Source organism: Scyliorhinus torazame, chromosome 13 (genome assembly GCF_047496885.1).
Source record: "Scyliorhinus torazame isolate Kashiwa2021f chromosome 13, sScyTor2.1, whole genome shotgun sequence".
NCBI classification, from domain to species: Eukaryota; Metazoa; Chordata; class Chondrichthyes; order Carcharhiniformes; family Scyliorhinidae; genus Scyliorhinus; species Scyliorhinus torazame.
The window spans coordinates 52838114-52865292 of NC_092719.1; the positions used below are offsets into that span (position 1 = coordinate 52838114).

At 42.8% G+C, this 27179-nt stretch overlaps 1 protein-coding gene across 2 annotated transcripts; it reads right to left on the reverse strand.

Moving 5' to 3' along the window:
* Positions 1 to 1032: 1032 nt before the first annotated feature.
* ndufa9a (NADH:ubiquinone oxidoreductase subunit A9a) lies at positions 1033 to 26825 on the reverse strand. 2 transcript variants are annotated; one of them, XM_072471496.1, is made up of 11 exons: positions 26715 to 26825; positions 24420 to 24590; positions 21042 to 21139; positions 20088 to 20179; positions 18617 to 18758; positions 18411 to 18513; positions 13902 to 13972; positions 13714 to 13790; positions 12487 to 12582; positions 5485 to 5551; positions 1033 to 1334 (listed from the first exon to the last, which is right to left on the reverse strand). In XM_072471496.1, the coding sequence occupies exons 1-11, from the start codon at positions 26764 to 26766 to the stop codon at positions 1164 to 1166; spliced, it is 1140 nt and encodes a 379-aa protein (XP_072327597.1). In that variant the 5' UTR covers positions 26767 to 26825; the 3' UTR covers positions 1033 to 1163. The 2 variants fall into 2 exon arrangements, with proteins under 2 accessions (XP_072327597.1, XP_072327598.1); XM_072471497.1 differs by having other exon boundaries at positions 26748 to 26795.
* Positions 26826 to 27179: the final 354 nt, after the last annotated feature.

The following is a 27179-nucleotide window of genomic DNA, read 5'->3' on the forward strand; positions in this document are numbered from 1 at the left end:
TTTATAATAATTCTTTATGGTAGCAGACTGGGAAGAGTGTAGAAGCAAAGGGAAAGCAAAGCAAATGTGTCCATGAACATCTAAATGAAATGAAAATGATCAAGTCAGCTATTAGAATTTTGGATTTTTAAAAGGGGCTGGAATACAAAGGTGAAAAAGTGATGAGCTTTGATCAGACGCTATTTAGAGTACTACATTATGTTTTGGGCACTAAACCCTAGGAGACATTTACTGGCCTTAGTCAGTACAGCACACATTCACCAGGGGTTCACAAATTTAAATTATTGGGTCAAGTTGCTTAGACTAGGCTTGTTTGAGAGGTTATCTAATTGAGGTTTTTAAAATTATAGCAGCAGGTTTGTTAGGATAGAGATAAATTATTTCCTCCAGGGTTAGGTGGGATTACTGGGTTATGGGTGGAGGTGTGGGCTTAGGTAGAGTGCTCTTTCCAAGGTGCAGACTCAATGGGCGGAATGGCCTCCTTCTGCACTGTCATTTCTATGATTTTAGTGGGGGAATCAAGAATAAGGAAGTATAATTTTAAAATTAGAGCTTGACCATTTAAGGTTAAAATCAGGAAGTACTTTTTCACAAAAAGGGTAGTAGAAATTTAGAACTCATTCCTAAGAGGCATTGGACGATGGGTCAGTTGAAATGTTCGATAAATTTAAATAAAAATCAATACATTTCTGTTGAGAAAGAATACAACAGCAGCTTATATTTACATAGTGCTTTTAACACAGTAGAGTAGCATTAAAACAAAATCTGACACTGAGCCATATAATGGGATATTATGATAGATGGAAGAGATAGATTTTAAGGAGCATCTTAAAGCAGGAAAGAGGTAAAGAGTTCAGGAAAAGAATTCCAGATCTTGGGGCCCAAATCCACAATCTTCTGATTCAGATGAAAGTGCTACCACTGAACTGAGGCTGACACCAGAGCCACAGGTTGAACTGTGCAACGGAGGCACAAGTAGCTTATTAGAACTATTACTCACTTGTACCCTTAAGTTTATTAGACCACAAGGAAAACATTTAAATATTTGAATTTATTCTTAAAACTGGGCAATCCAACTTCTTATGTACATTACTGTCAAAGTAGGTGGGATGGGGTAATCCTTTTCTTTAGGAACCCAAGAAGTGTATCTCACTCGGAGTACATTAGTAATTTACAGGTGTTGCTGGCTTTGCATCCTCCAGGTCAGTATCCATCCAGCGGTACCTGCGATGACGTCGTACAACTTCAATTGCTTTTTGTTCAACAGGTGTTGGGGTTATTCCCAAGTCCTCCAGACCAGGAAGGTCAGGGTACTTCAGGTCTGTGATGTGCAACTAAAATAAATTCATAAACAATGTAAATATGGCATTTTACAAACTACAATTATTTCAGTGTTTCACTGAATTATTTATGCAAATTCTGCATAAATAGTTCCCCAATAAAACTTTCCTTTTCAACAGGAAAATTCTCAATAAAAGTAAATTCCTCTAGAGCGTAACATTTTAAAAACAAGTCTGTGTATACTTTGCATTTATAAAAAAAAAAACTTATGCAGAAACCTATATTCTGTACATCACCATAGAATGAATGACACAAACCTTTAAATCTGGTTCTTATGTTGGGCTTAACTAGTCTTGTTCCTTCTTGCTACTAATCCACACTGCTTATTCTTAAGCTACAGCTGGGAATTCAGGGAGAATTGGGGAGGAGGGAATTGTGGGGCTGAAGTCGGTGGGGGAATGACTTAGTGGGAAAAGAGAGAGATTGGGAAATTGGGCAAACTGGTGAATGGGGCTTGGAGTAACAATGAACTCTGGAGAATGTTGGCTCAGAGGAAGGATGATGACCGGGGATGGGGGATAATGGAATTGGAATGGTTGGGGCTTAAAAGAGGTTTACCCTCCTCCTCACAATCTTTCCCCTCTTTGCCTGCTCACTCATGGTTGACCTGATTCTTGGATTTCTTGTACAACAGCTGCTGGTAGGAAACCACAAGCAAAGGGAACCCATCGGTACTAGATAAATACAAAAATATTTGTAGAAATCAAGTGATCAGATGCCACATAATCAGAAATTCATGTGATGAAACCTCCAGAGAATGCTTCCAACTAGAGTTGGCAGCCCAAGGCCCAAGCAAGGAATGCCATCAACAAAGGCTCACATCAGGTCATCATAGATGGATTGCACATTTAAGATGCCTACAGACTAGGCAGAGGCCGCAGGAAAATCTACCTCGTTTGAAAATCTTGGTAATCTTAGCATAGAAAATGTACTATCTAACAAGTTTACACATACGAACACTTCTTACTCCAAGGGGTCACACTTCCTCCTCAACATGTTGGCTGCCACACTTTTGATATGCAAATTCTATGTTATACTTGCACATGATTGGTTCAAATTTTGCATTAATAAATTATAGCAGCAATTTGGCATGATTTACAAATGGAATTTTGAAAATGGGGAGTAACATTTTCTCTGAAAAATTTAGAAAGGGCCAATACTCAATAACCAGTTCATGAGAATTGAATAAAATGACTGTAGTTGAACCATCATGTCGTTCAAAATACCTTCATATGTCCATTCCCCAGCATACTGCCCTTTTCCAACCATTCACATCAAGGCAAAAACAATTCTAAAAGAACCAACGTGTAATAAAAAAGTAAAACAATTGTGAAACTGATGGGTGTCAGCCTTGGCTCACGCAGTAGTACTCTCAGACCCACAACATTCTGATTCAGAGGCAAGTCTCACTCCAGGACCCGAGCACAAAAATGAAGGCTGACAATCCGAAGGTGCAAAACTCCCCCAGTATTGCACTAGAAGTTTAGTGAGAGGGAAGAACTGAGGGAGGTCAACATTAGTAGAGAAATGGTGCTGGGAACATTGATGGGACTGAAGGCGGATAAACCCCCAGGGCCACAATCTGCATCCCAGAGTGCTTAAGGAGGTGGCTCTGGTAATAATGGATGCATTGGTGGTCATCTTCTGGGATTCTATAGACTCTGGAACAGTCCCTGCATATTAGACGGTAGCTCACGTCACTCCAATATTCAAAAAGGGAGGTAGAGAGAAAGCAGGGAATTATAGACCAGTAAGCCTAACATCGGTAGTGGGGAAAATTCTTGAATCCATTATCAAGGACTTTATAGCGGAACATTTGGAAAGCAGTGGCAGGATCAGTCAGAGTCTGCATGGATTTATGAAGGGAAAATCATGCTTGACAAATCTGTTGGAATTCTTTGGAAGATGTAACCAGTGCAGTTGACAAGGGGGAGCCAGTCGATGTGGTATATTTGGACTTTCAGAAGGTGTTTGACAAAGTCCCGCATAAGAGATTATTGTGCAAAATTATAGCGCATGGGATTGGGGGAAATGTAATGAGCTGGATAGAAAACTGGTTGGCAGAGAGGAAACAAAGAGTAGGAATGAATGGGTCCTTTTCAAATTGGCAGGCAGTAACTAGTGGGGTGCCACAGGGATCGGTGTTGGGACCCCAGCTATTCACAATATACGTTAATGATTGGATGAGGGAACAAAATGTAACATCTCAAAGTTTGCAGATGATACCAAGTTAGGTGGCGGTGAACTGTGATGTGGATGCAGGTATCCTACAGCATAATCTGGACAGGTTGAGCGAGTGGGCAAATCAATGGCAGATGGAATATAATTTGGATAAGTGTGAGGTTATTCACTTTGGAAGCAAAACAGGAAGGCAGATTACTGCCTGAATGGTTGTAAATTTGGAGAGGGGAGTGTGCAGCGGGACCTGGGTGCCCTTGTGCAGCAGTCGCTGAAGGTAAGCATGCAGGTGCAGCAGGCGGTAAAGAAGGCTAATGGTATGTTGGTCTTCATTGCGAGAGGTTTAGAGTATAAAAGCAGGGATATGTAGCTGCAATTATACAGAGCCTTGGTGAGGCCACACCTGGAGTATTGTGTGCAGTTTTGGCCTCCTTCTCTGAGAAAGGATGTTCTTGCTCTCAAGGGAGTGCAGCAAAGTTTTACCAGATTGATTCCAGGGATGGCGGAACTTCATACGAGGAAAGATTGACTAGGTTGGGATTGTTTTCGCTGGAGTTCAGAAGAATTAGGGGGTTCTCAGAGACTTATATAATTCTAACAGGACTAGCCAGGGTAGATGCAGTGAAGATGTTACCAATGATGGGTGTGTCCTGAACCAGAGGTCACAGTCTGAGCATTCAGGGTAAACCATTTCGGACAGAGATGAGGAGACATTTCTTCACCCAAAGAGTGGCGAGCCTGTGGAATTCATTACCACAGGAAGTAGTTGATGCTAAAACATTGAATATATTCAACAGGCGCCTAGATATAGTCCTTGCGGAGAACGGGATCAAAGGCTATGGGGAGAAAGCTGGATTAGGCTATTGAGTTGGATGATCAGCCATGATCGTGATGAATGGTTTTGACTCGAAGGGCCAAAGGGCCTCCTCCTGCTCCTATTTTCTATGTATCTATGCAAGTGTCAGCTTTTGGATGAGACCTTGGTGAATGTAAAAGATTCCAGGACATTATTCTGAAGAAGTGTGGACGAGGTATCCCAAGTCACCTGGTCAATACTTATCCCTCAATCAACATCATTAAAACAGATTATTTGGTCATTATCGCATCATGTGCAAACTGGCTGCTGTGTTTCCTAATAATGCCTACGCTTCAAAAGTGTATTGACTACAAAGGGCACTGGGACATTCGGTTATTGTGAAAGACGCCTTCTAAACGCAAGCTTTTCTTTTTATAAAATTATATAAATTCTATTGCAAATGCTTCTATTAGATTTGCCTGAACTCCGCACTCATCTCTCCACTGAGGGCTAAATCTCCTGGTAGGACCTTGTCGGTCCCACCCCAGCCCTGTGCCTCATAAAATGAACTCAAGCCTGCCGATCCTGATCCCAGTGTCCGGTATGCTACTCGTAATATGCTCCAATCTTTTTAAGAAGCTGGTCCAACGCTCCCCTATACAAAACACTCTCCTCAATACATGCATATCTTATTAACACTCATCAAAATGAGTAGTAGGAAATGATGTAGTGGTCATTTCCCGTGTTCGCCCATGAGGAAATAGCACCAAAAGTGATGTTTGTTTTTGATGGTGTTGGCTGACAGAGAAATGTTAACTAGACACAGAAGAAATTCCTGCTGTTCTTCAAAAAGCATCAGAGAACTGAAGTATCAGTCCAGATTGCATATTCAAATCTAAAATACAACCAAACATAAATTCCAAGGTGAACTCGGTGAAGAAATTTTACTTAATTCTACATTTAGCAGTTATTGTCAAGAGTTACATACCGGATCACGATTGAAGCCCTGAGTGTAGCACACTTCTGAAAAGACTTACGTTAAAAATATTTTTGATTACTTTCTATGTACAATTTTGATGGTAAAAATAAGCATTTGAAGCTAATTGAACTAATAAAATAATGTACTAAGTATAGGTAGTGCAATAATGCACATTAAATCAAACACATACCCTGTCCACTTTGTCACGAGATGTCCATTGATCAAATGGGCTCAGTTCAAAGAACCTCACAATAAGACTGGTAAGAGAATGACAGCCATTTATTAGATTAAAACCAAACTGATCACTGTGCATGCACAATGCAACTATGTAACGTTAACCTGTTCAGCTCCATTGCACTGATTTGAATATAGTTTCACCTGCATTTCATCTCCGTTCCTTCATTCAAATCATTAATATTGTGGTGAGAAGCTGTTTTACTGAATATAAACTAAGTTGCACAATTTTAAACAGAGTGGAGGAGGAGAGAGAGCTGGATATGCATCACACAATAGCAACTTGTATTTATATTGTGCCTTTAAAATGATAAAACAAAACATACAATGCAGCAGGAGGCCATTTGGCCCATCGAGTCTGCACCGACCCACTTATGCCCTCACTTCCACCCTATCCCCGTAACCCAATAACCCTTACTAACCTATTTTGGACACGAAGGGCAATTTAGCATATCCAATCCACATAACCTGCATGTCTTTGGACTGTGGGAGGAAACCGGAGCACCCGGAGGAAACCCATGCAAACACGGGGAGAACGTGCAGACTCTGCACAGACAGTGATCCAGCGGGGAATCGAACCTGGGACCCTGGTGTGGTGAAGCCACAGTGCTAACCACTTGTGCTACTATGCTGCAGGTTTAGTTTATAAACCATCCAAGGTATTTCATAGCAGCATTATCAAATAAAATTTGACACTGAGCCACATAGAGATGTCAGGAAGTTGACCAAAAGTTTGATTAAAGAGGGTTTTTAAGGAGCATCTTAAGGGAAGGAAGAGAGACCGAGTGATGACACGGTATAGGGAGGGAATTCCAGAATCTAGGGCTCTGGTAGCTGAAGGCAGAGCCGCCTGTGGTGGAGTAATTAATATTGAAGAGTCACAACAGGTCAGAACTGGAGGAACGCAAACGTCTCTCTCGAGGGTTATGTGGCTGGAGGAGTGAGGTCATGGAAGGGTTTGAACAAGGAAGAGCCTTTGGAAATCAAGGCACGGTTTAACTGGGAGTCAATGTAGGTCAGTGAGCACAAGGTCAATGGGTGAATGAGATCTGGTGCAAGTTAGTATATAGGCAGCTGACCTCAGGTTTATGGAGGGTGCAAGATGGAGAGGTCAGATAGCAGAAGATAAGATAGTGAAGCTTAAAAGTAACAAGGGCATGAATCAGGCTATCAAACGTAGATGCGGTGAGGCAGGAGTGGAGTCGCACAATGTTACATAGGTGAAAATAGGCATTTTTTGTAATGGCAGAGATATGGGGCGGGATTCTCTGACGCCCCCCCCCCCCCCCCCCCCCCCGCCGGGCCGGAGAATCGGTGGGGGACGGTGTGAATCCCGCCTCCACCGGCTGCCGAATTCTCCAGTGCCGGGGTTTTGGTGGGGGCGGGAAACGCGCCGCGCCAGTCGGCGGCCGCTATCAGCGCCCCCCCCCCCCCCCCCCGGCAATTCTCCGGCCCGTTTTAGGCTGGTCCCGCCGGCGTGAATTAGACCTGCTACTTACTGGCGGGACCTGGTTCTGCGGGCGGCCTCCGGAGTCCTCTAGGGAGTGGTGCGGGGGGGATCTGGCCTCGGGGGCGCCCCGACGGTGGCCTGGCCCACGATCGGGGCCCACCAATCCGCGGGTGGGCCTGTGACGTGGGGGCACTCTTTCCCTCCGCACCGGCTGCTGTGGACATCCGCCATGGCCAGTGTGGAGATGAACCCCCCTGCGCATGCGCTGGGATGATGCCAGAACACGCTGGCGCTTCTGCGCATGCGCCACGGTGGCCCTTTGGCGCCAATTGGTGGGCGCCAAGCCCCTTCCGCGGCGCCAACCCCGCCGGCGACGGCCTAGCCGCTGAAGGTGCGGAGGATTACGCATCTTCCGGGCGGCCTGACGCCGGAATGGTTGACACCACTCCTCGGCGTCGGGGCCGCCCGCCCCGCCGGGTAGGGGAGAATCCCGCCCATGTAGGCAGAAGCCCATCACAGGGTCAGATATGACACCAAGGTTCCGAACAGTCTGGTTCAGCTTCAGAAAGTTGCCAGGGAGAGATGGGAGTTTGTGGGTAAGGAACAGGGAAAGGAGTTCCTGGCAGAAAACTGGAAATAATTGCTTTGGTCTTCACAATATTTATTTGGAGGAAATTTTGGTTCATCCAATACACAAGTCTTTGAAGGTGGAAGGACAAGCCGAGAAGGCTGTTAAAGGAATAGGGTACAGAAGCAAGTTTTGTTAAACCTTTTTAAAACATTGATTCAGCCTCAGCTGGAATATTGTGGTCAGTTCTGGACATACTGTTTTTACACACCCTGGGCAAGTGTGTGGTCAATTCCAGCCCCACTCATCCCAGCACAAGTGAATTAACCAATAATTTGTATAAAAATACCCAAAGTCTTTAGCTCTTGGCTACTCAATAATTAGTCACCAGGGTTGTAAGTTGAAACGCATTTACTGTTGTTTTATAATAATAGTGATGAAATATGCAGCAGATACAGTCGATTAAATATTAATAAGTGCCTCCCCACCCTCTACACACACCAGACAGACGACACAGAGGAGTGGAAAAGGGGGAAAAAAGTGAAAGAGAAACTAGTGCAAAGATGTGCAGGTTAGGTGGATTGGCCGGTGGATTGGCCATGATAAATTGCCCTTAAGTGTCCAAAATTGCCCTTAGTGTTGGGTGGGGTTACTGGGTTATGGGGATAGGGTGGAGGTGTTGACCTTGGGTAGGGTGCTCTTTCCAAGAGCCGGTGCAGACTCGATGGGCCGAATGGCCTCCTTCTGCACTGTAAATTCTATGATAGTCTTTGCTTCAGAAGATGGATCCTTGCATGTTTTCTTCACAGTAAGCTTGTAAATCAGTCATAGTTTTGCAGCCCATACTGGTTTTCCTGCAGCTTTTAAAAGCACCATACTCACATCTTTCCTGGAGTGGCAGAGACTTTGGGCACGATTTAACTAAATGGGAACAAAGTCTGATAGTGAGCGCGTTTAGCCACATCTTTCCCCGCACTCACAATGCCGAGAAACACAAGGCTATAAAACGTTACTTGCATTTGATAAGGGGCCTCAATGGGGAGCGTGCGTCCAAGGCTGCACATAGCCCCATTGGACTGGGACACCATTCTTGAATGACACCTGCACATTCACCGCCCCCCCCCCAGGCCCCAACACCGCAGGGTGCCACCCTGCCCAAAGGGCAGGCACCGGGGCCCTCCAATCCCCTGGGAGATCCCCATGTGCACTGCTCTGTCTGGTCCCCGTGGAGACCAGTGCTGAACGGCGCTCGTTCGAGGTCTCGGAGGTGAAGGAGATAGATCCACTGTGGCACAGTAGTTAGCACTGCTGCCTCACAGCTCCAGGGACCCACGTTCAATTCCGGCCTCGAGTGACTGTGTGAAATTTGCCCTTTCTCCCCGTGTCTGCGTGTGTTTCCTCCAGGTGCTCCGGTTTCCTCCCACAGTCCAAAGATGAGCAGGTTAGGTGGATTGTCCATGTTAAATTGGCCTTAGTGTCCAAAAAGGTTAGTTGGGGTTACTGGGTGTTGCTAACTTTTGGTTGGTTCAATTGGCTCTGTTTTATAACCTTTGCTCTCAAGTCGCCAGGTACCTTTATGATACCGCCACGAGGTTCAAGTTCAAGTAATGATCAATAACTCAATACACCGATTAGTAAGATTCAAATCAAAGCACATTTATTAGACACAGTAATCGCTATTCATGCACAAATTCTACTTCTAAGCTACTTCTACAACTAACAGGCCTATACTTAACTTCGGACTGGCCCACCAGGTCAGGGGAACAAACGGCCTTTCGTTCGGGTTCTGAGTCTGCGGGATTCGAAGTTGGTACGGATTGGTAGCTAGGAGCACCTATCTTGTCGCGAGCGTTGACTTATGACTTACTGGATATCGGCGGCAGCTGCAGCAGTCACTGTCACCCGGTCAAGAAGAACAATTTGAACTTGGGGGCTTAACTTTATAGTCCCCCAGGAGCTTCCAGCCTTTCAGGGCGGACCCTGTACCTGGTTCCAAGGTCAGGGTCCGCTTGGTTCAATTTCTCCAATACTGGAGCGGTTCCCTGATCGATGGGCGGTCTTGAGGTGTCCGTTAACCTCTTTTGTGTTGGCTCCTGCTGGGGCCGGGGAGTCTGGCTTGGCTTTGTTTATCCCAAATGTTTTGATTGTTCCCGGGGATCGCTTATTAGTATGTAGGTGGTTGCTACATTATTATGCAGATTGCTGCTTGTATCAATGCTGTCTGTGCTTTTGCAGAGTTTAATACACAGTAACGTGCCCCTGCTGGTTTCTGCCTGTGTTGGCTGAATTTCCCTGCAGCCTTTGCTGTTCTCCATTTTACATCGGGAGTTGGCCAACCCAGGTGGCTACACTGGATAGGGTGGAGGTGTGGGCTTAAGTTAGGGAGCTTTTTCCAAGTGCCGTTGCAGACTCGATGTGCTGAATGGCCTCCTTCTGCGCTGTAAATTCTATGATTCCATCCTGCGGGAAATGCAGGTTAAAGTGAGACGAGTTGTCTTGCTCTAGTATGCAGATTTGCTAAAATGTGATCCCACCCACAATGAGTGGGATTCACATTGCAACGTCTCGTTAGATCTCACAAGGTATTGTGAAACTGAGTAGATCCTGGGAGCGGAGTCTCCCGGTTTTTATTGGCTATGCTGCGCCTGGGCGAGATTCTTTTTTGGCGCAGCGTAGCCATTAAATCGCGCCCTTTGTTTCATCCAACCTTGCTTTCGGTTTGTGGTTCGTCTTCAGGCCGCTGTAATGTAGAAAAAGTAGTAGATAGGCAGCAGGCCTTCTGGAGAAAGCAGTCAATTCATTTACGGGGGGGGGGGGGGAGCAAATTCTGAATTTTTCCTGCACAGCCTGTACTGGTTCTCCTATAAACAGACTCACCCAGGCTTTCTGTGAGTTCAGAAATACAGCCTTTCTCAAGAAAAATGGAGCAGGACCTCCATTGGGGCTGCCAGGAGTCAAACGGATCCCAAGTTGGAACCTCGGGTTCTGAAAAACATTCCAATGGGATCAGATCCAATGACCACCTGTTGCTAGGCAGAACACAGCCGTTTGGGCCATTTCATTGGCCACCAGCCAAATCAGTCAGAGCCCCAGCCAATCTTTGTCATTGGTGTCGGTCAGTCTGTGGCCTCCTCACCAAACAGCACAGACTTCTGCTGGAATTGAAGATACAGGCTGCTTAAAGACACATGTCCATAAATCATCCATGGATTAAAAATGTAACGGCAAAAATAAAAGGAGGGAATAAACAGGAAGGACCCTTACAATACATTCTAGCAGGGGACTGGGGTGGGTAGAGTGCTGGGGCTTTGGAGCAGAGGGATTTCTTGAATGGTGCCAGGAATTAAATATTTAAGCTACACAGAGTAGAGAAAGGGAGGCTATTCTCCTCACAGCAGAACAGGTTAGATTGAGGTGAACAGCTGTAATAGTTTAGCATAAATATAGAGAAACTATTTCCAAAGACAGAAAGTCGGTAACTAGAGGAAACACAACACAATTGGCAAAAGAACCTACGGTGACATGGGGAAAAGGTTTTTTTACACAGCAAGTTGTTGTGATCAGGAATGTACATCTTGAAAGAATGGTGAAAGCAAATTCAATAATAACTTTCAAGGAGAAATTGCATAAGTGGGAGGAAAATGCGCAAAGGTATGAGGAAAAACAGTAGGGGAGTGGGTCTAATTAGATAGCGCTTTCAAAGAGGGGCATAGGTATGATGGGTCGAATGGCCTCCATTCTGTGCTATATCATTCTGTGATTCTATGTTGAGACAGACATGTGCATGCTAAAAGAGGTACACTGAAACACTACAAGTATCTGGCAGGCCGGCATTGGAGATGGGCAAGGTTAAACCAATTAAAAACCAAGAGCAGAGGGACTCCTGATCACCAGTTTAATTGGATCAAGTAATTTTACCTGAGGGAGACCCCAGGTGGGCTGGGCAATGATCCATGGATGATTTATGGACATGTGCCTTTAAGGCAGCCTGTATCTTTAATTTCAGCAGAAGCCTGTGCTAATTGATGAGGAAACCATACTGGCACCAATGACAGATGGCTGGCACTCTGATTGATTTGGCTGGTGGCCAATGAATTGGCCAACAGGCTGTGCTCTGCCTGGCAGGTGGTCATTGGATCTGATACCACTGGTCAATATAACAGCGGGCATGAACTGTGACTCTGAAAGCAGACACTGGTATTTAATGTAATCCCACATTTTCCCTGCATTATGTCTGGAACAACTAGAAGAGTATGAATACCAAATTGGGGACATAATTTTATCTTTATAGTAAATCTGTTGCTCCAGTAGCTCATTTTGAATAGTGTAGTGAATTGTGTGGGTTCATTTACAAAATTGTACATTTTGCGAAGTATCTAGGGTAATACACAATATTTACATATTTTTAGTTCCTGCATGCTTTAATTTCAGATAGCAGTGACAATCACAGCTAAACTCAGTTAAACCCCATCTTTATCAAGTTCCTATTCTTAGACATGTCACTGTGCAAAACAGTGAATGGCAGCTACAAGTGTATTTTTTTAAAATCAGGAAGGGAAAGTCCTAATAAAATTAGAAAGCAAAAACAGTTGGAATACAAGTCTCAACAAAAAAGATTCACTTTCAAATTGAGTTGCTTTTTAAAAAAAAATGAAACCAGACCCCCAGTTGTACAATTAAGCCAGACTTGACCATTCAGTGCAAATCTGAACAAGAGTCAGGAATGCAGAGTGGTGCACAGCAACATACTACAGTAAGGTTTGCGCTTTAGAGGCACAAAGGATGGCTTTTAGAGTTCCTTCAGGGCACTCTCTCAACCACAGGCCAAGAGAAAATTGAGTGGAAAGAAGAGTAAAACTGGGTGCTAACATCATTTCACTTTTGGATACCGATGTCTCTGCTCCGTATTCCATCAATGTGACCTGATGGCTGGTACTTACTGATAGATGGGCCTTGGCAATGGGTATGAAACAAATGGCCTATGCATAACAGCATATACATATTTCACAAGGTCATGAAGAAGGTATCGATGGGGCCTGTAAAATAAAAAAATGTTTTTTTAGTTCATGGACGGTAAAACAGAAACATATTATTTAGTCTTCAGTCCATTACCACATTCTGGTGACAAAAATGCATTTCGAATCAGCTCAATTTTGACCAAAATCAAAGTCATGGCTGATCAGTAACAGAACCAACAAAAACAATAATTTTTAGAATAAAGCCAAGTCACAGTGGAGTGAATGGAATTGCAATCCAGATTGCCAGTTCCAAAGTCAAATAAAATTACATTGTAGCCCAATGTTTCCTCTGAACTGCACACCCATGCAGCAACCCAACAGTCTCCACGCAGGCATCACCAGTTCCTGAGCATGCAAAGTCATGCTAGAAATTTGAAAGGAGCCATGCACTTAAATCAAATCGCCTGTGCAATTCATAAATAAAAATATTTATAGGTTAAGCTGCTGCAGTCCAAATTTTAGCTTATCTTTCATAGCCAGTTGTTACGAAGCATAAATATAGATGGATCCTAATGTTCAAACTCCACCCACAATGCAGGCTGATAAGAAAATGTTGCGAATCCTGGGTCATAGTCACAGCAAGTGTGTTGAAAGGAGCAGAATCTATTAAAAATAACTGTATTGGATACTTTGGGACAGGTAGCAATAAAAGATACTCTACTGGACTGTAGAGGGAAGATGATGGAGGAAAATAACAGGAGTAATGGCATGTCAAAAGCAAAGGAAGGAAGCGCAGTGATTCCATCCACACAGAAAACCGTTGATGACTTTGACACAGACATTTGTTGTACTGTGGACAGGAACAGGAACCAGACTGAAAGGGTATGAACAGAGAGTGGTGGTGTTTAGGGATTTAAGAATGAAGGAAGGTCACAGGCAATTTGATAATTGGAAAGACTCAAAAAGTTTAGGAATGAAGACCGAGGTGATAACACTGCTTTTTAAATAAAGGATCAATGTCTGAAGAAAGAAAGAAATTGATGAAAAGATCTGGGTTGGGGGATTTGAAATACTGGGTCAAATAGGAAATAATTTGGATGCGAGCTGAAAGGAGGTGAAACTGAATACCAAAGGTTGGGAGGCCTGCAGAGTTCAGAAGATGTGGGGAGGAGGAAGCAAAAGTAAATATTACCTGACTTCAAAACTTACCCAACTATAACATATGATTTTCCATTGGAGTCAGCATCTTTAATAGCAGCTATAATTGCCTTGGCCACATCCACCACCTATTTAAGGCAGAAAAAAAATTACCCACACAATTGGTCAAAATAAAACAATGATTACATGTACCAGCTAAATAATTTAAAACAAATCAGAAAAATTTCTATTGTACATACATATACAGGTTGCTTTACAGTCTTCATGCCCATTGAAATAAGGGGTGTGGCACGTCCAAACCAGCGCATGTCTGGGGAAAGAAATTGTAACACTATCCAATTACATACTCAAAAATGAGTAAAACTTTGGACAAAACTTAATCTCATGAGGGGCAGGTAATTATTTTCCTATTATGAAATAGGCAATTCGGAGCAGCACAGTGGCACAGCAGTTAGCATTGCTGCCTCACGGCGCCGAGGTCCCAGGTTCGATCCCAGCTCTGGGTCACTGTCCGTGTTGAGTTTGCACATTCTCCCAGTGTTTACATGGGTTTCACCCCCACAACCCAAAGATGTGCAGGATAGGTGGATTGGCCATGCTAAATTGCCTGTTAATTGGAAAGAATTAATTGGGTACTCTAAATTTTTTTAAATGATATATGCAATTCACATATCTGACAATTCAAAGCTACCTTTACTTCAAACAGTTAATAGTAAAATAAAATGATAGCACTGTGATACGTAAATGGAGACTCTTCCTTCAGACGAGTTCCAATTCAGGCTCTTACTGCGAAACAATTTCTTCTCATCTAAGCTGTCTCCAATGTCCTGAGGTGGTAAAGGGGATTGGGAGCATGCAGGCGGGGAAGGCCCCGGGACCGGATGGGTTCCCGGTGGAATTTTATAGGAAATACATGGACCTACTGGCCCCGCTTTTGACGAGAACCTTTAATGAGGCCAGGGAAAGGGGGAAGTTGCCCCCGACTATGTCGGAGGCGACGATATCGTTACTCTTAAAGAAGGAAAAAGACCCGCTGCAGTGCGGGTCTTACAGGCCTACTTTCCTCCTGAACGTGGATGCTAAGCTCCTGGCCAAGGTGATGGCGACAAGGATAGAGGATTGTGTCCCGGGGGTGGTCCACGAGGATCAAACTGGGTTCGTTAAGGGGAGACAGCTGAACACGAATATACGGAGGCTGCTAGGGGTGATGATGATGCCCCCGCCGGAGGGGGAGGCGGAGATAGTGGTGGCGATGGACGCTGAGAAAGCATTTGACAGAGTGGAGTGGGACTACCTATGGGAAGTGTTGAGGAGATTTGGTTTTGGAGAGGGGTTTATTGGATGGGTACAGCTGCTACATAGGGCCCCGGTGGCAAGTGTGATCACGAACAGGCAGAGGTCTGACTACTTCCGTCTTTATAGAGGGACAAGACAGGGGTGTCCCCTGTCCCCGTTACTGTTTGCATTGGCAATTGAGCCGCTGGCCATCGCACTGAGGGGCTCTAGGAAGTGGAGGGGAGTACTCGGGGAGGAGAAGAACACCGGGTATCATTGTATGCAGATGATCTATTGCTGTATGTTGCGGACCCAGTGGAGGGGATGCCTGAGATAATGCGGACACTCAGGGAGTTTGGGGAATTTTCTGGGTACAAATTGAATATGGGGAAGAGTGAGTTGTTCGTGGTGCATCCGGGGGAGCAGAGCAGGGGAATAGATGATTTACCGCTGAGGAGGGTAATAAGAGATTTCCGGTACTTAGGGATCCAGATAGCCAGGAGCTGGGGAACCCTACATAGGCTTAATTTAACACGATTGGTGGAACAGATGGAGAAGGATTTTAAGAGATGGGACATGGTGTCCCTGTCACTGGTGGGCAGGGTGCAGGCGGTCAAAATGGTAGTCCTCCCGAGATTTCTTTTTGTGTTCCAGTGCCTCCCGGTGATGATTACGAGGGCTTTTTTCAAAACAATTGAGAAGAGTGTTATGAGCTTTGTGTGGGCTGGAAAGACCCCGAGAGTGAGGAGGGTTTTTTTGCAGCGTAGCAGGGATAGGGGGGGGGACTGGCATTGCCGAGCTTAAGTGATTATTATTGGGCCGCCAATACCTCAATGGTGTGTAAGTGGATGGGAGAAGGGGAGGGAGCGGCGTGGAAGAGACTGGAAATGGCGTCCTGTAAAGGAACCAGCCTACAAGCATTGGCGACGGCGCCGTTGCCGTTCTCCCCAAAGAAATACACCACAAGTCCAGTGGTGGTGGCAACGCTGAAAATTTGGGGGCAGTGGAGACGGCATAAGGGAATGACGGGTGCCTCGGTGCGGTCCCCGATAAGGAATAATCATAGGTTTGTCCCGGGGAGAATAGATGGGGGATTTAGAACATGGCAGAGAGCAGGGATTGAGGGATCTGTTCCTAGACGGGACGTTTGCGAGTCTGGGAGCGCTGATGGAAAAATACGGGTTGCCCCAGGGGAATGCATTTCGGTATATGCAATTGAGGGCTTTTGTGAGGCAACAGGTGAGGGAATTTCCGCAGCTCCCGACGCAGGAGATTCAGGATAGAGTGATTTCGGGGACATGGGTGGGGGATGGTAGGGTGTCAGATATATACAGGGAAATGAGAGGCGAGGGGGAGATCATGGTGGATGAGCTGAAGGGAAAATGGGAAGAGCTGGGGGAAGAGATCGAAGAGGGGCTGTGGGCAGATGCCCTACGCAGGGTAAACTCTTCGTCCTCGTGTGCCAGGCTTAGCCTGATACAATTCAAGGTCCTGCACAGGGCGCATATGACCGGAGCAAGGCTTAGTAAATTTTCCGGGGTAGAGGATAGGTGCGGGAGATGCGCGAGAAGCCCAGCGAACCACACCCACATGTTTTGGTCATGCTCGGCACTGCATGGGTTCTGGGTGAGGGTGGCAAATGTGCTTTCGAAGGTGGTGGGGGTCCGGGTCGAGCCAAGCTGGGGGTTGGCTATATTCGGGGTTGCAGAAGAGCCGGGAGTGCAGGAGGCGAGAGAGGCTGATGTTTTGGCCTTTGCGTCCCTAGTAGCCCGGTGAAGGATATTGTTAATGTGGAAGGAAGCTAAACCCCCGGGCGTGGAGGCCTGGATAAACGACATGGCAGGGTTTATAAAACTGGAACGGATAAAGTTCGCACTAAGAGGTTCGGCTCAAGGATTCACCAGGCGGTGGCAACCGTTCATTGACTATCTCGCAGAACGATAAAGGAACTGGGAAAGTAGCAGCAGCAACCCAGGGGGGCTCGGGGGGGGGGGGGGGGGGGGGGGGGGGGCTCGGGTGGGTCCTCAGGGGTGTTTTTGTATGGATATTTTTACTTGGATATGTATATTGGCTTGTTTGACTTTATTATTTGGGAGAGTTAATATTCTGTTATGGCAGTTGCCATTTAGTTTATATATTATTTATTTATTTGTTAAAAAACGGTCACTATTATTTATATTGTTTTATTGTTGTAAAAAGGGAAAATATTTTGTACTGTTTTGTTTGGCCGAAATTTTTTTTGAATAAAATATATTTTTTTAAAAAGATTAACTTCACATCGTGTAAGTGTCTTTCCTATTCTTTCCTTTGTTCCCATTTCTTTTCTTTTCTTTTTGTTATTTTGGCCTGTGGATCCATAATCGGGATGTGCCTTTAAACAGCCTGCTTCAAGCATTGGGTAGCTGCTTCGAGGCATAGTGACCAGATTGCCTCTCTGGAAGCAGAGATGTTTCTGATGACCAATGTGACTAAAGCACTGATGGTCAGACTGAATGATTTTCAGAATTGTTCCATGAGTCAAAATATCCATATTGTGGGGTACCCAGAGGGGTGAAAGGCCCAAATCCCACAGAATATTTTGCAAAGGTGTTTGGGAAGATGGTGGGAGAAGGTGGATTCATGTCCCCTCCCGAACTGGACCGTGCCCAGCGAACACTCTGACAGAAGCCCCGTCCCAACGAACCGCCGAGAGCAGTAATTGTGAAGTTTCATAGTTTCCAAGAGAAAGTGCATATCCAGATAGATGAAAGCCAGTAATTTCCTTTTTTAAAAGAGCTAGTCACCGTCAGTTGTTAAGAGGTTTAGTTCAATATTAGGGGGTTAAATTAATTTGTGAATGTGATTGCTTGTTGTGTTTTTTGTCATTGTAACTTGAATTAATTGTTTTATATTATTTTGTTTATAATGAAAAAATTTCAATTAACACAGTTTAAAAAAATATTATGATTACTGCTACCTAGGGAGGCCTTCACCATAAGGTCAATAATTAATCCCATCTCATTGCACATTGCCAGATCTAGATCTCTACTTCTACCTTCTGGGTCCCCATACCTGCTTCACTCACAGTCACGCCCTCCAGTCCCTGACCACATCAGAAGACCATATCCCATGGGGTGCAACTGCCTCCTGGCTCAAACCGTCCAGGTAACCAAGCCCGTTTCTAATGCATTGCAGTGTCTGCAATTCGGCGTCCAGCTCAATGGCAGTGAGCCGAAGCTCCACAAGCCGCAGACACTTATATTGTAGATGTGTTTACCTTGGATCACCCCAGGTCCCAGGAACATCCACATTCTGCAGTCTCAACACATCACTTGCCCTGGCTAAATTGAAAATATCTTTGAAAGAGTTGATACAGGCACCACAGGTCTATGATTCTGAAGGCAAAGGTGTCAAAAATATCAGCCCACACATTTTAATAACTTAAAACATGAATGGAAATTCAAAGCACCATAGGCTTACAAAGAAGCTCTTACGTGAAAAATAATTTAGGAATTTGTCTTCTCTTCCAAATATTTCAGATGGCTTGATGATGACGGAATCTGGGAATTCTTCTCTCACAACCTTTTCTCCAACAGCCTGCCAGAAAAGAGTCAGAACAAGCGCATTTCCATTTTGCTCTGTGCACTCTGGACTACTAATACAGAGATCGTCTAACTTTCAAAAGTCCCATTCTTCCTACCTTTGTTCTTAGGAGTTTTGAAATGCTCGTCATGTCAGCATTCAGGTGAGAAACATGGATGAATTTTTCAACTCCGGCTTCCCTGCATGCATGAGCAATATCCTGTGCAATTTTGACATGGACATCCTCATATTTGAAGTTCCTTAAAAAAAGTGATTTAGCCAAATAAAACACTATGGAAAAAAATGCAATATTTTTGACAGTCATTGTCAAATACTCCAAAGTCTAGACACAGAGTAAACCTTAATACACTGCAAACAGTTCAGCTCAGTTTAAGAGAGTCAGGGAGGAGAGGACAGAAACGGAGCTTGTGGTGGAAATGAAAGATGTCCAAGATGCTCCAATGTTGGAGCCAATTGTAGCTTGTTCAAGATTAAGTGCCTGACAAGCAGTCTAACAACAGAAATCATTAAGGGATTGAGACACATGGTTGAGGTGGAGTAGAGTTGGGCATCATCAGAACTTGCAGAGAAGCTGATCCCAAGTTTGTAAAGGGATGCCTTCTGCCTTCAAGGGTAAATTGGCTATTAGTATTTTATTTTAAATATTAGCTAAAATTAAACGTTACATATTGCAAACTAAGCATCTAGAGAAATTATGGACACAATTTGGGTAATTATGTCTTCGTCTGATGACATAAAATGCGTAATAGCCAATTGGCAATCTATATTACATCTCTCTCAATTTCAGGTGTGTGACAACTGTGATTCAGTTGGTAGCACTCTCACCTGAGTCAGAAAGTTGTGGGTTAAAGTCCCACTAAAAGACTTCAACAAAATAAAAAATAAAAATGGAGGCTGACATTCCAATGTAATACTGAGGGAGTGCTGCATTGCCTGCGATTCTGTCTTTCAGAACTAAAGCTTTGTCTGCCTTCCCAAGTGGGCATAAAAGATCCCATGGCATAGTGTTGAAGAATACGTGGCCAACATTTCGCCTTTAATTAATATCACAGGTGAAACAGATTCATCTGGCCATGATCATATTGTTGCTTGTGGAAACTTGCTGTGTGCAAATTGGCTGCCACTTTTCCTACAACAGTACAGTAACTGTAAACGTGCTGCATTGGCTATAAAGCACTTTGCAATGCATATGACCGTGAAAGATGACAAACAAATGCATGCTCTTATTTTTCCTTTCTTTACCAGGAGATCCCAGTTTAACTGGTGTGTGCAGAGTTAAGCAATATCATCCAGGCTAGTTATAAACAGCTGCAATTTCTCACAGTTCTTAAGCGTTCTTGTGAAACTAGTCTAGTTTGAGTTTGGCTCTTTGAAGGGGGTAGATAATTGGGATAGAAACCCCCACAAGCCAAGTACGTCTCATTCTGAGTTTTCAACCAGTTAGCTAATGTTCCCCAGCCCGGAAATGAAAAAAGGGATCCTAACATGTGGCAGCTGACCTATATTCAAAGCAATAAATTCTATACAATAAAAGAAATATTGTTTTTCCTTTGTTAAATCACGCTCACCTTGTTTCCCATTCCCGCCCAACAAGATTAATAACAACATTGGAATGTTCCACTGCTCGTCTGGTGGAGTCTTTATCTCTAGGATTCCATTCCTAAGAATCAAATATAGAAGTACTGATCATGATAGAAGACAGATTGAACATTCTTTCAGCCTTTTTAACATCAGTGTCCAACATGCAACCTCCTATAGCTGACAATCAGTCCTTCTAAGCGAAGTCAACTCTGTATTTTTGTTTGCATTGGTTATCTGGTGGTTTTCACTATTTGAATTTCTTGGGTCTGGAGACTTGGAAGGGATACTTTAGAACTACTGTCTCCTTGTGGCTAAATCAGACTGGTAATATCAGCAACATAAGTTATGTAGAAAGTATTGGAGGGATGAATTTAAACTTTACATGTGGCCATTGAGGCTCCATAACATGCACCCATTCAGCCCACAGAAACAAACATTTGGACACTCTTGTTCAACATGGTAACCAGTTATTTCAACCAATTCCATTGATTGGAACATTTCTGCCATGTGAATTGCAGACATTTTTCAACTGTTCAAGTACCTTTTTATCAACACAATCAATCTATGACTCCTCAGTTCAATACCAGGCTAATATATATTAACCCTGTTTATGTCATGTTTAAAATGTTATTTTCCCAGTAGCGCTCAATAGAGCACTAAGTAATCTGAATCCAAAAACACAGCACTGCATTCTGGATAAATTACAGAAAATTTGAGTGAAAGCTGCTTGGGTGACCTACGCGCACATTTCCACTGCTCCCAGCTCAATAATTTCCTCTCCAACTGTACACGAATGTGCCATTTTAAAACTGGCAATTCAGCGCCAGAAGAAACTGCAGTATAAGCTTGCATCAATATCACAATAATACTTTTGAAAGCTCTTGCAAAATATCCATCAGTTAAACATTTAAAATTTTTGTGCAAGAATATTTGAGACTCACTAGAAAGGTCAGCTGTCCCAGATCACCCATGGGTTTGAGATGATTAACATCATATGCATCACATCGATACGGGATCACTACCTGAGAGCCAATACGCCCTAAAAGCGATAAAGATTTTTGTATTAAACGAAACTTTTAAAATGCACCTTCTTGGTATTGCATACACTGAAGAGGGCATATGAATACCTGCAACAGGATTCCTTCAAATAAATATTACAAAAATAATTTATTTTGTTTTTGAATATTCTGTAATAGCTTGCAATGTTTTACTTCTCGTAAAATGTTTTCAGTCAACTAAGACTGTGGCATCTCCAAAAATGCAACTCAAAAGTCTCCAAACCAAAGAAATGATGCAGAAAGTGTATTTACACAAAACGGTGTGTAACTGAAAATTATAAAAATGCAATAAAGAGTCAATTTTTTGCCCACCGTTTATATTTATAATTTTATTTTTGTAATATGAAAAACATTTATAATTTTTTTGCCCACCTTACGAGATGGATTTAATTTCACTTCTGTGGCATCAGGAACAATACTAATTTTAAATGGGAAGAAAGGATTTCAATTCTCCTTCCACCCTCCCAAAGGTTTTCAAAAACGTTTACAGGTTTCATGTTTACTGGGTGATCGCTTGTGGTAGCGCACATAGGAAGTGTAGTTTTTGCAGGAGCTAACGCAAGGATAACAAGGAATACTATTCTGCCATGAAGTTGAAAAGCATGGGACTAGGGATTTAGGCTAGAATATATTGTTGAAGCAACTGCTGTACTGTTGGATTTAAATAAATTATACATATTGGCCAATTCAAAGGAATTTGCAGTTGCACCGGTGATAACCTACATGGTGGTCAGTTTGAGACGACATAGAAACTCAAAACCCCATCACAACTATCATTTAGTAGGCATGATATGAGGTATAGCATCAAATCATCTATCACAGTGCTATCTGTGTAACACTTGTTGCATAAAATTCCAAGGCTTACATTATATTTAATGTGTTATGGACAATTTTAAGATCATTCACAAAACCTGCTACTAAATCTGCAACTTCAAGCAGGTTTTGCTAACCTGTGAATCACAGAATACAATTTATGCACCAGAGAACTATAATCTTTAAAAAAAAATACTTTTAATATTAATTTATTTTATTCCAATCATGGTTTAAGGCCCTTCAGCTCACCCCCTATTAACCTAATGGTGCCATCAAAGCTAATCCCTCTAGAACACAGACACTCTGCTATAATAGAATCTCTTCCAATGCCTCTTCAATGGAGCCCAGCCCTTTTGGCATCATAACATCTAAAGGTATTTTCTCTAAAGCTCTACAATTACTTTGCTTGGTAGATCATCAAGCACGAGCAAAAGTTTTTTCTGCTTTTGGTTTAAGTTTATGCTTGGTTAATTTCCTTACTTCCTTGGCATATTATGAAGGAATAATCTGGGTTTCACCAATCTATGCTATTTATTATTCCTCCACAATGTTCACTGCTTTCTTCCGGAGCTTCTCTACTATTTCCCCATAGCTTATCCCCTTTACAATGGAACCAGTCCTTTACCCACATATTTTCTAATGCAGGAGTATTTGTTGTGGGTGATAACAAAAAGCTTTTCAATTATGATTTGAACAGTGCAATAAAACCAAATCTGCCAACAATCTATTCACTAAACAAATTCCTTCACTACTTTAACTGAATATTGAAAGTGACCTAGAAGAATTGCTTCACATCAGTTAAAAATGGCCACTAGTTGCAAACAGAAGGCAAAGATTTCTGTGGGCAGCATTAGACTGTGCAAAATGCCACAGGAGTGACTTGGAAGATAGCATTTCATTTGTAGGTTTTACAGTGAATACCTCGCAAATATCCAAGGACAATAAAAGTGAATTTGTTTGAATTCAAACAGAAAATTGATTTTGTGATCCCACAGGGTAAATGGTTGTTTTTTGCTGAGCCTAATAATACACATAGAGGCTACAAAGAACTAGGCTTTTTCAAAACAATTATCACAAAAAGGTAGTCCTTGACCGTTACAGTCAAGGGGGAAGAAAGACCAACACCTTGCCCAATATTGACAGCAAGTGTTATACCTCGGTCCTGGATGTTTGAATTCTCATCCAGGATCCAGATTTGTCAAAACAGAAAACTTCCACGTGTCAACATACAGAGCAACAGTCAAAGAAAAGTCCACTTATTTCACTCACTTCTCTGTTTCAAAACACGGGGTGAGGAATAATAAACTATGCGCTCTATACCTTTTATAGGCTAAGTTTATACTTTTCAGGTACCACCTTACTACAGATCATTAACAGTAAAAGAATTATCTACATTGTTTGCTTCAGGTGCAAGCAATAGACAGTCTTTTGTCCTCTCATTTTAAAACCTGCCTGCATGTCCCTTTGTATGTTTCCAGCAGGAGGGAGCTCAGACACCTACTTTCTCCCTTCAGTGATTCTCCTGCAGATCCATTAATAAAAGCAGCTACTCTCCCCCACCTGGCAGTGTCAGTTTTTAACCGTCTACCATTCTTAATGTGCATGAAGGCCATCCTGGCTAGCGATTCTAGAATGAGCCAACAAATCCTCAATGTATTCGTTGTGAAGTCCAAACACCAGCCTGTCTGGTTTCAATACACACTCATTCAATGCCTGTAGCTTCCTTTTAAAAACTTTTGTGCACTTACATTGTTTAAAACACAACCCTTAAATATAGCACAATCCTAAAAGCCTGTAACTGAAGGATGATCAATAATCCCAAAACATGGCAAATGCCAAGAAGTTCAAAGGTTGAAATCAAAGAAAATCTACTTGTATAGAGTCAAAAACAATGAGCGAAAATACAGTCAGTCACTCAATAGTTCAACAATCAGAAGTTTAAAATCAATAAAAACAGTTTGTGCACCACTTTCTGTATTGACAGCATCCTTTGGGAGAATGGTGTTACAGAAAAGATGATGATACCCACCTTTTAAGGTTATGCAATGTAGTTTGGAGATGTTTTAAAATGAGAAATATTAATTTACTATGAATGTTACATTATCATGGCCTTTCCCCACCACACCATCTAAATGTGCACCGTAGCCTTATCTCAATAATGCTCTTCCATGGGTTTAAAATTGTATGAAACGCAGAAAAAATAATTTGATATTTTCAATGCCCTGCTCACAACCCAGTTATTTGTATATTTTCCCTCGAATTGTTGTGTAAAACAGAGTTCACAGTGCCCACTTGGTATTGCAGAATTATTTCTGGAACCCATATACCATTTGAAAAAAACATTTTATTTCACAGACACCTAAGGAAGTGTATAGTAAAAACTAGTTTAGAAAAACATATTCATAATCCCAACTGTAAGTCAATATTGACACATGCGGCAGATCTTACCCAGCCTGTTCACCACATATCGTCCAAGAAATCCAGATGCTCCAAAAACTGTAGCCACAATCCCACTAAAAGATGAACGTCCACCTTTACCACCGGGAATCAGAGAATGATGAACCTTCCTTTTCTGAATCAAAATGGACACAGCTGAAGCCAAACCAGGTGAAACAGATCCTGAAAGACAATGCAAGCAGTGAAAGTTACCCATATATGGTTCAAAGCAGGTAATAACAATTTATATTTACAGGAAATATTGTCTACATGCCGATTTTATATATTCGAAAGGAAAATTATTCCTACAAGGATTAGCAAAACAGTTGTTACATGTAGCTGGCACAAAAGAAGAATTACTGTATCATGGACACTCTTAAAAATATTGTCTTTGAACAGGGCTCAAATTTTACAAAGGTGAACAAATATTATAAACTTTGTCTTGAGCAGTCGTATTGAATAACATCTCAACTTTCATAAAGTTCAGATCAAATTAGATGCGTCCACTAAGCAATATTTTTTTGCCAAAAATACAATTACTCACTTTTCATCCAAATTAAATTTGTAACCTGAAGAATGAGTGAAACCACTGGAATAATGTTAAAGAACTCACTGCTTGATTCAAGAGGAAAAAGGAATTCTAATGCTGTATTTTGAGAAAAGATGACATTTTGAGACAACTCATGACAAAATATTTCAAAATGAAAACGAATAACAATCAGAATCTCAAATACAATTAATTTGTGTACTTTGATTCATTAATTGGGTCAACAAAAGTTGCTAACCTGATTTCCTAATGCATTTTCATTAACCGTGGTTTTTAATCATTGCATAATCCATCTCTGATTTGCTCTTTCCTTTCCCAAATATCTCCCTCCATCTCTGACATGGATGGAGGCTTTGAACAGAATATTTATCAGAAATTCACAATCTACAAAACGTAATTTATTTGCATCATATTTGACCTGCCAATTTTTCATAGAGTTGGTGAAACACTTCATCTATGTCAAGAATCAAGAATCTTTGTCTCGCCGTGATACATTTCTCATATCTCTCCCTCTTATGAAGAAACAAAAAGTTCTCATAATTCATACTTTCTATTTCACAGGCCACTACCTCCAGGTTAACGTCATTAAGCACTTCCTCAAATAGTGGTAAATCCACAATTACCTGAACCCTACATTTCCTTTCCATTAGACAGAAATATGTACATGTTTTCCAATGTATTTGACTGCTTTGGCTGGTCGCATGGTAGTATCCGCTCCATGGAACAGATGAAATGCAGGCTGCAATATCATTGTAGTAAACATCTATTTCCTGTTCGCACTATGCCTCACCACTTTAACCTTATTAGGAGTTGCCAAAATCAGTGTTAATATTAATCATGTTGGCAGCACAGCAACATAGAACACAGTGCAGGAGGCCATTTGGCCCATCGAGTCTGCACTGACCCACTTAAGCCCTCACTTCCACCCTATCCCCGTAACCCAATAACCCCTCCTAATCTTTTTAGACACTAAGGGCAATTTAGCATGGCCAATCCACTTAATCTGCACGTCTTTGGATTGCGGGAGGAAGTCGGAGCACCCAGAGGAAACCCATGCAGACACGGGGAGAACGTGCAGACTCCGCACAGACAGTGAACCAGCGGGGACTCGAACCTGGGACCCTGGTGCTGTGAAGCCACAGTGCTAGCCACTTGTGCTACCTCTGCAACACAAGAGGATAGACTTCAATTTCTATATCCACCTTAGAATGTGTCTAAGAAGCATATCAAAGTGCTATACAAACTGAATAAAATGTGCGTGAGCTATTTTACACACAGCAAGATTCCACAGACGGAGATAATTGCCGGTGGTGGTGGTGCTGGTTTAGGGAAATTGATGGCCAACACGAGGAAAATTTGCTGCAAAATAAGAATTTGTAGATCAACCCAAAGCCTGGAGTGACAGTTGTTGAGATACCATTCTTTTGCGTCTTTAATCGAGGTTGAAACCCAACAGAGGAAATAGTGCTTCTAAACCACATCCAAATAGTTAATTTTCACCACTACCATATTTTGCTTATCTTTAAATTAACTTTCTCTTTGATCCTTTAAATGTAAAGTCGTGTACTTGTTGAAGGCCCAGACATTGAGTTAATATGCAATCCTGTATGTATCGGTAGGTGAAAGCAGTCAGAGTCCAGGTAGCGGGGGAGACCGATCCCGGCTGCGATACAGAACCGGGTTTGGCTCTGATGTCTGAGACCAAACCCAGCGAAAGAAGGCTGGGTACGAGTGATGGTAAAGCCGGCAGCGAGACTGACCTGACATTGGGAGGACACGGGCCCGCAACCCACCATTTAACACCGCCGCCATCTTGTGTCATCTGCCATCAAACATCCAATCACCGAACGAGGCGCCGCGACGTCAACAGTGAGCTTTGAGGGGCGGAGTCTATATCCACCAATAGGGTAAAGGCATAACAAACTTCATTGTCCAATAGGATCAATCATCATAGAGATTCCCCCCTCCAATAGGATCAATAGAATCATACACCCCACTGTCCAATAGGATCAGGGAACCAGAAAGCCAACTGACCAATAAGATCAATGCATCATAAGCCCCACAGTCCAATAGGATCCATGCATCATAAACACCAGTGTCCAATAGGATTAAGCACAGTACGAAGTCTTACAACACCAGGTTAAAGTCCAACAGGTTTGTTTCGATGTCACTAGCTTTCGGAGCGCTGCTCCTTCCTCAGGTGAATGCAGAGGTCTGTTCCAGAA

Excerpts from the sequence above, each read along its gene's own strand:
- ndufa9a (XM_072471496.1), bottom strand. The coding sequence starts at position 26,766 with ATGGCGGCGGTGTTAAATGGTGGGTTGCGGGCCCGTGTCCTCCCAATG. Across the intron at positions 24,591-26,714 it reads CCGTGTCCTCCCAATGTCAG|GATCTGTTTCACCTGGTTTG; the intron begins GTCAGTCTCGCT and ends ATTGTCTTTCAG. Across the intron at positions 18,759-20,087 it reads GGGCGGGAATGGGAAACAAG|GAACTTCAAATATGAGGATG; the intron begins GTGAGCGTGATT and ends ACTTTTTTTAAG.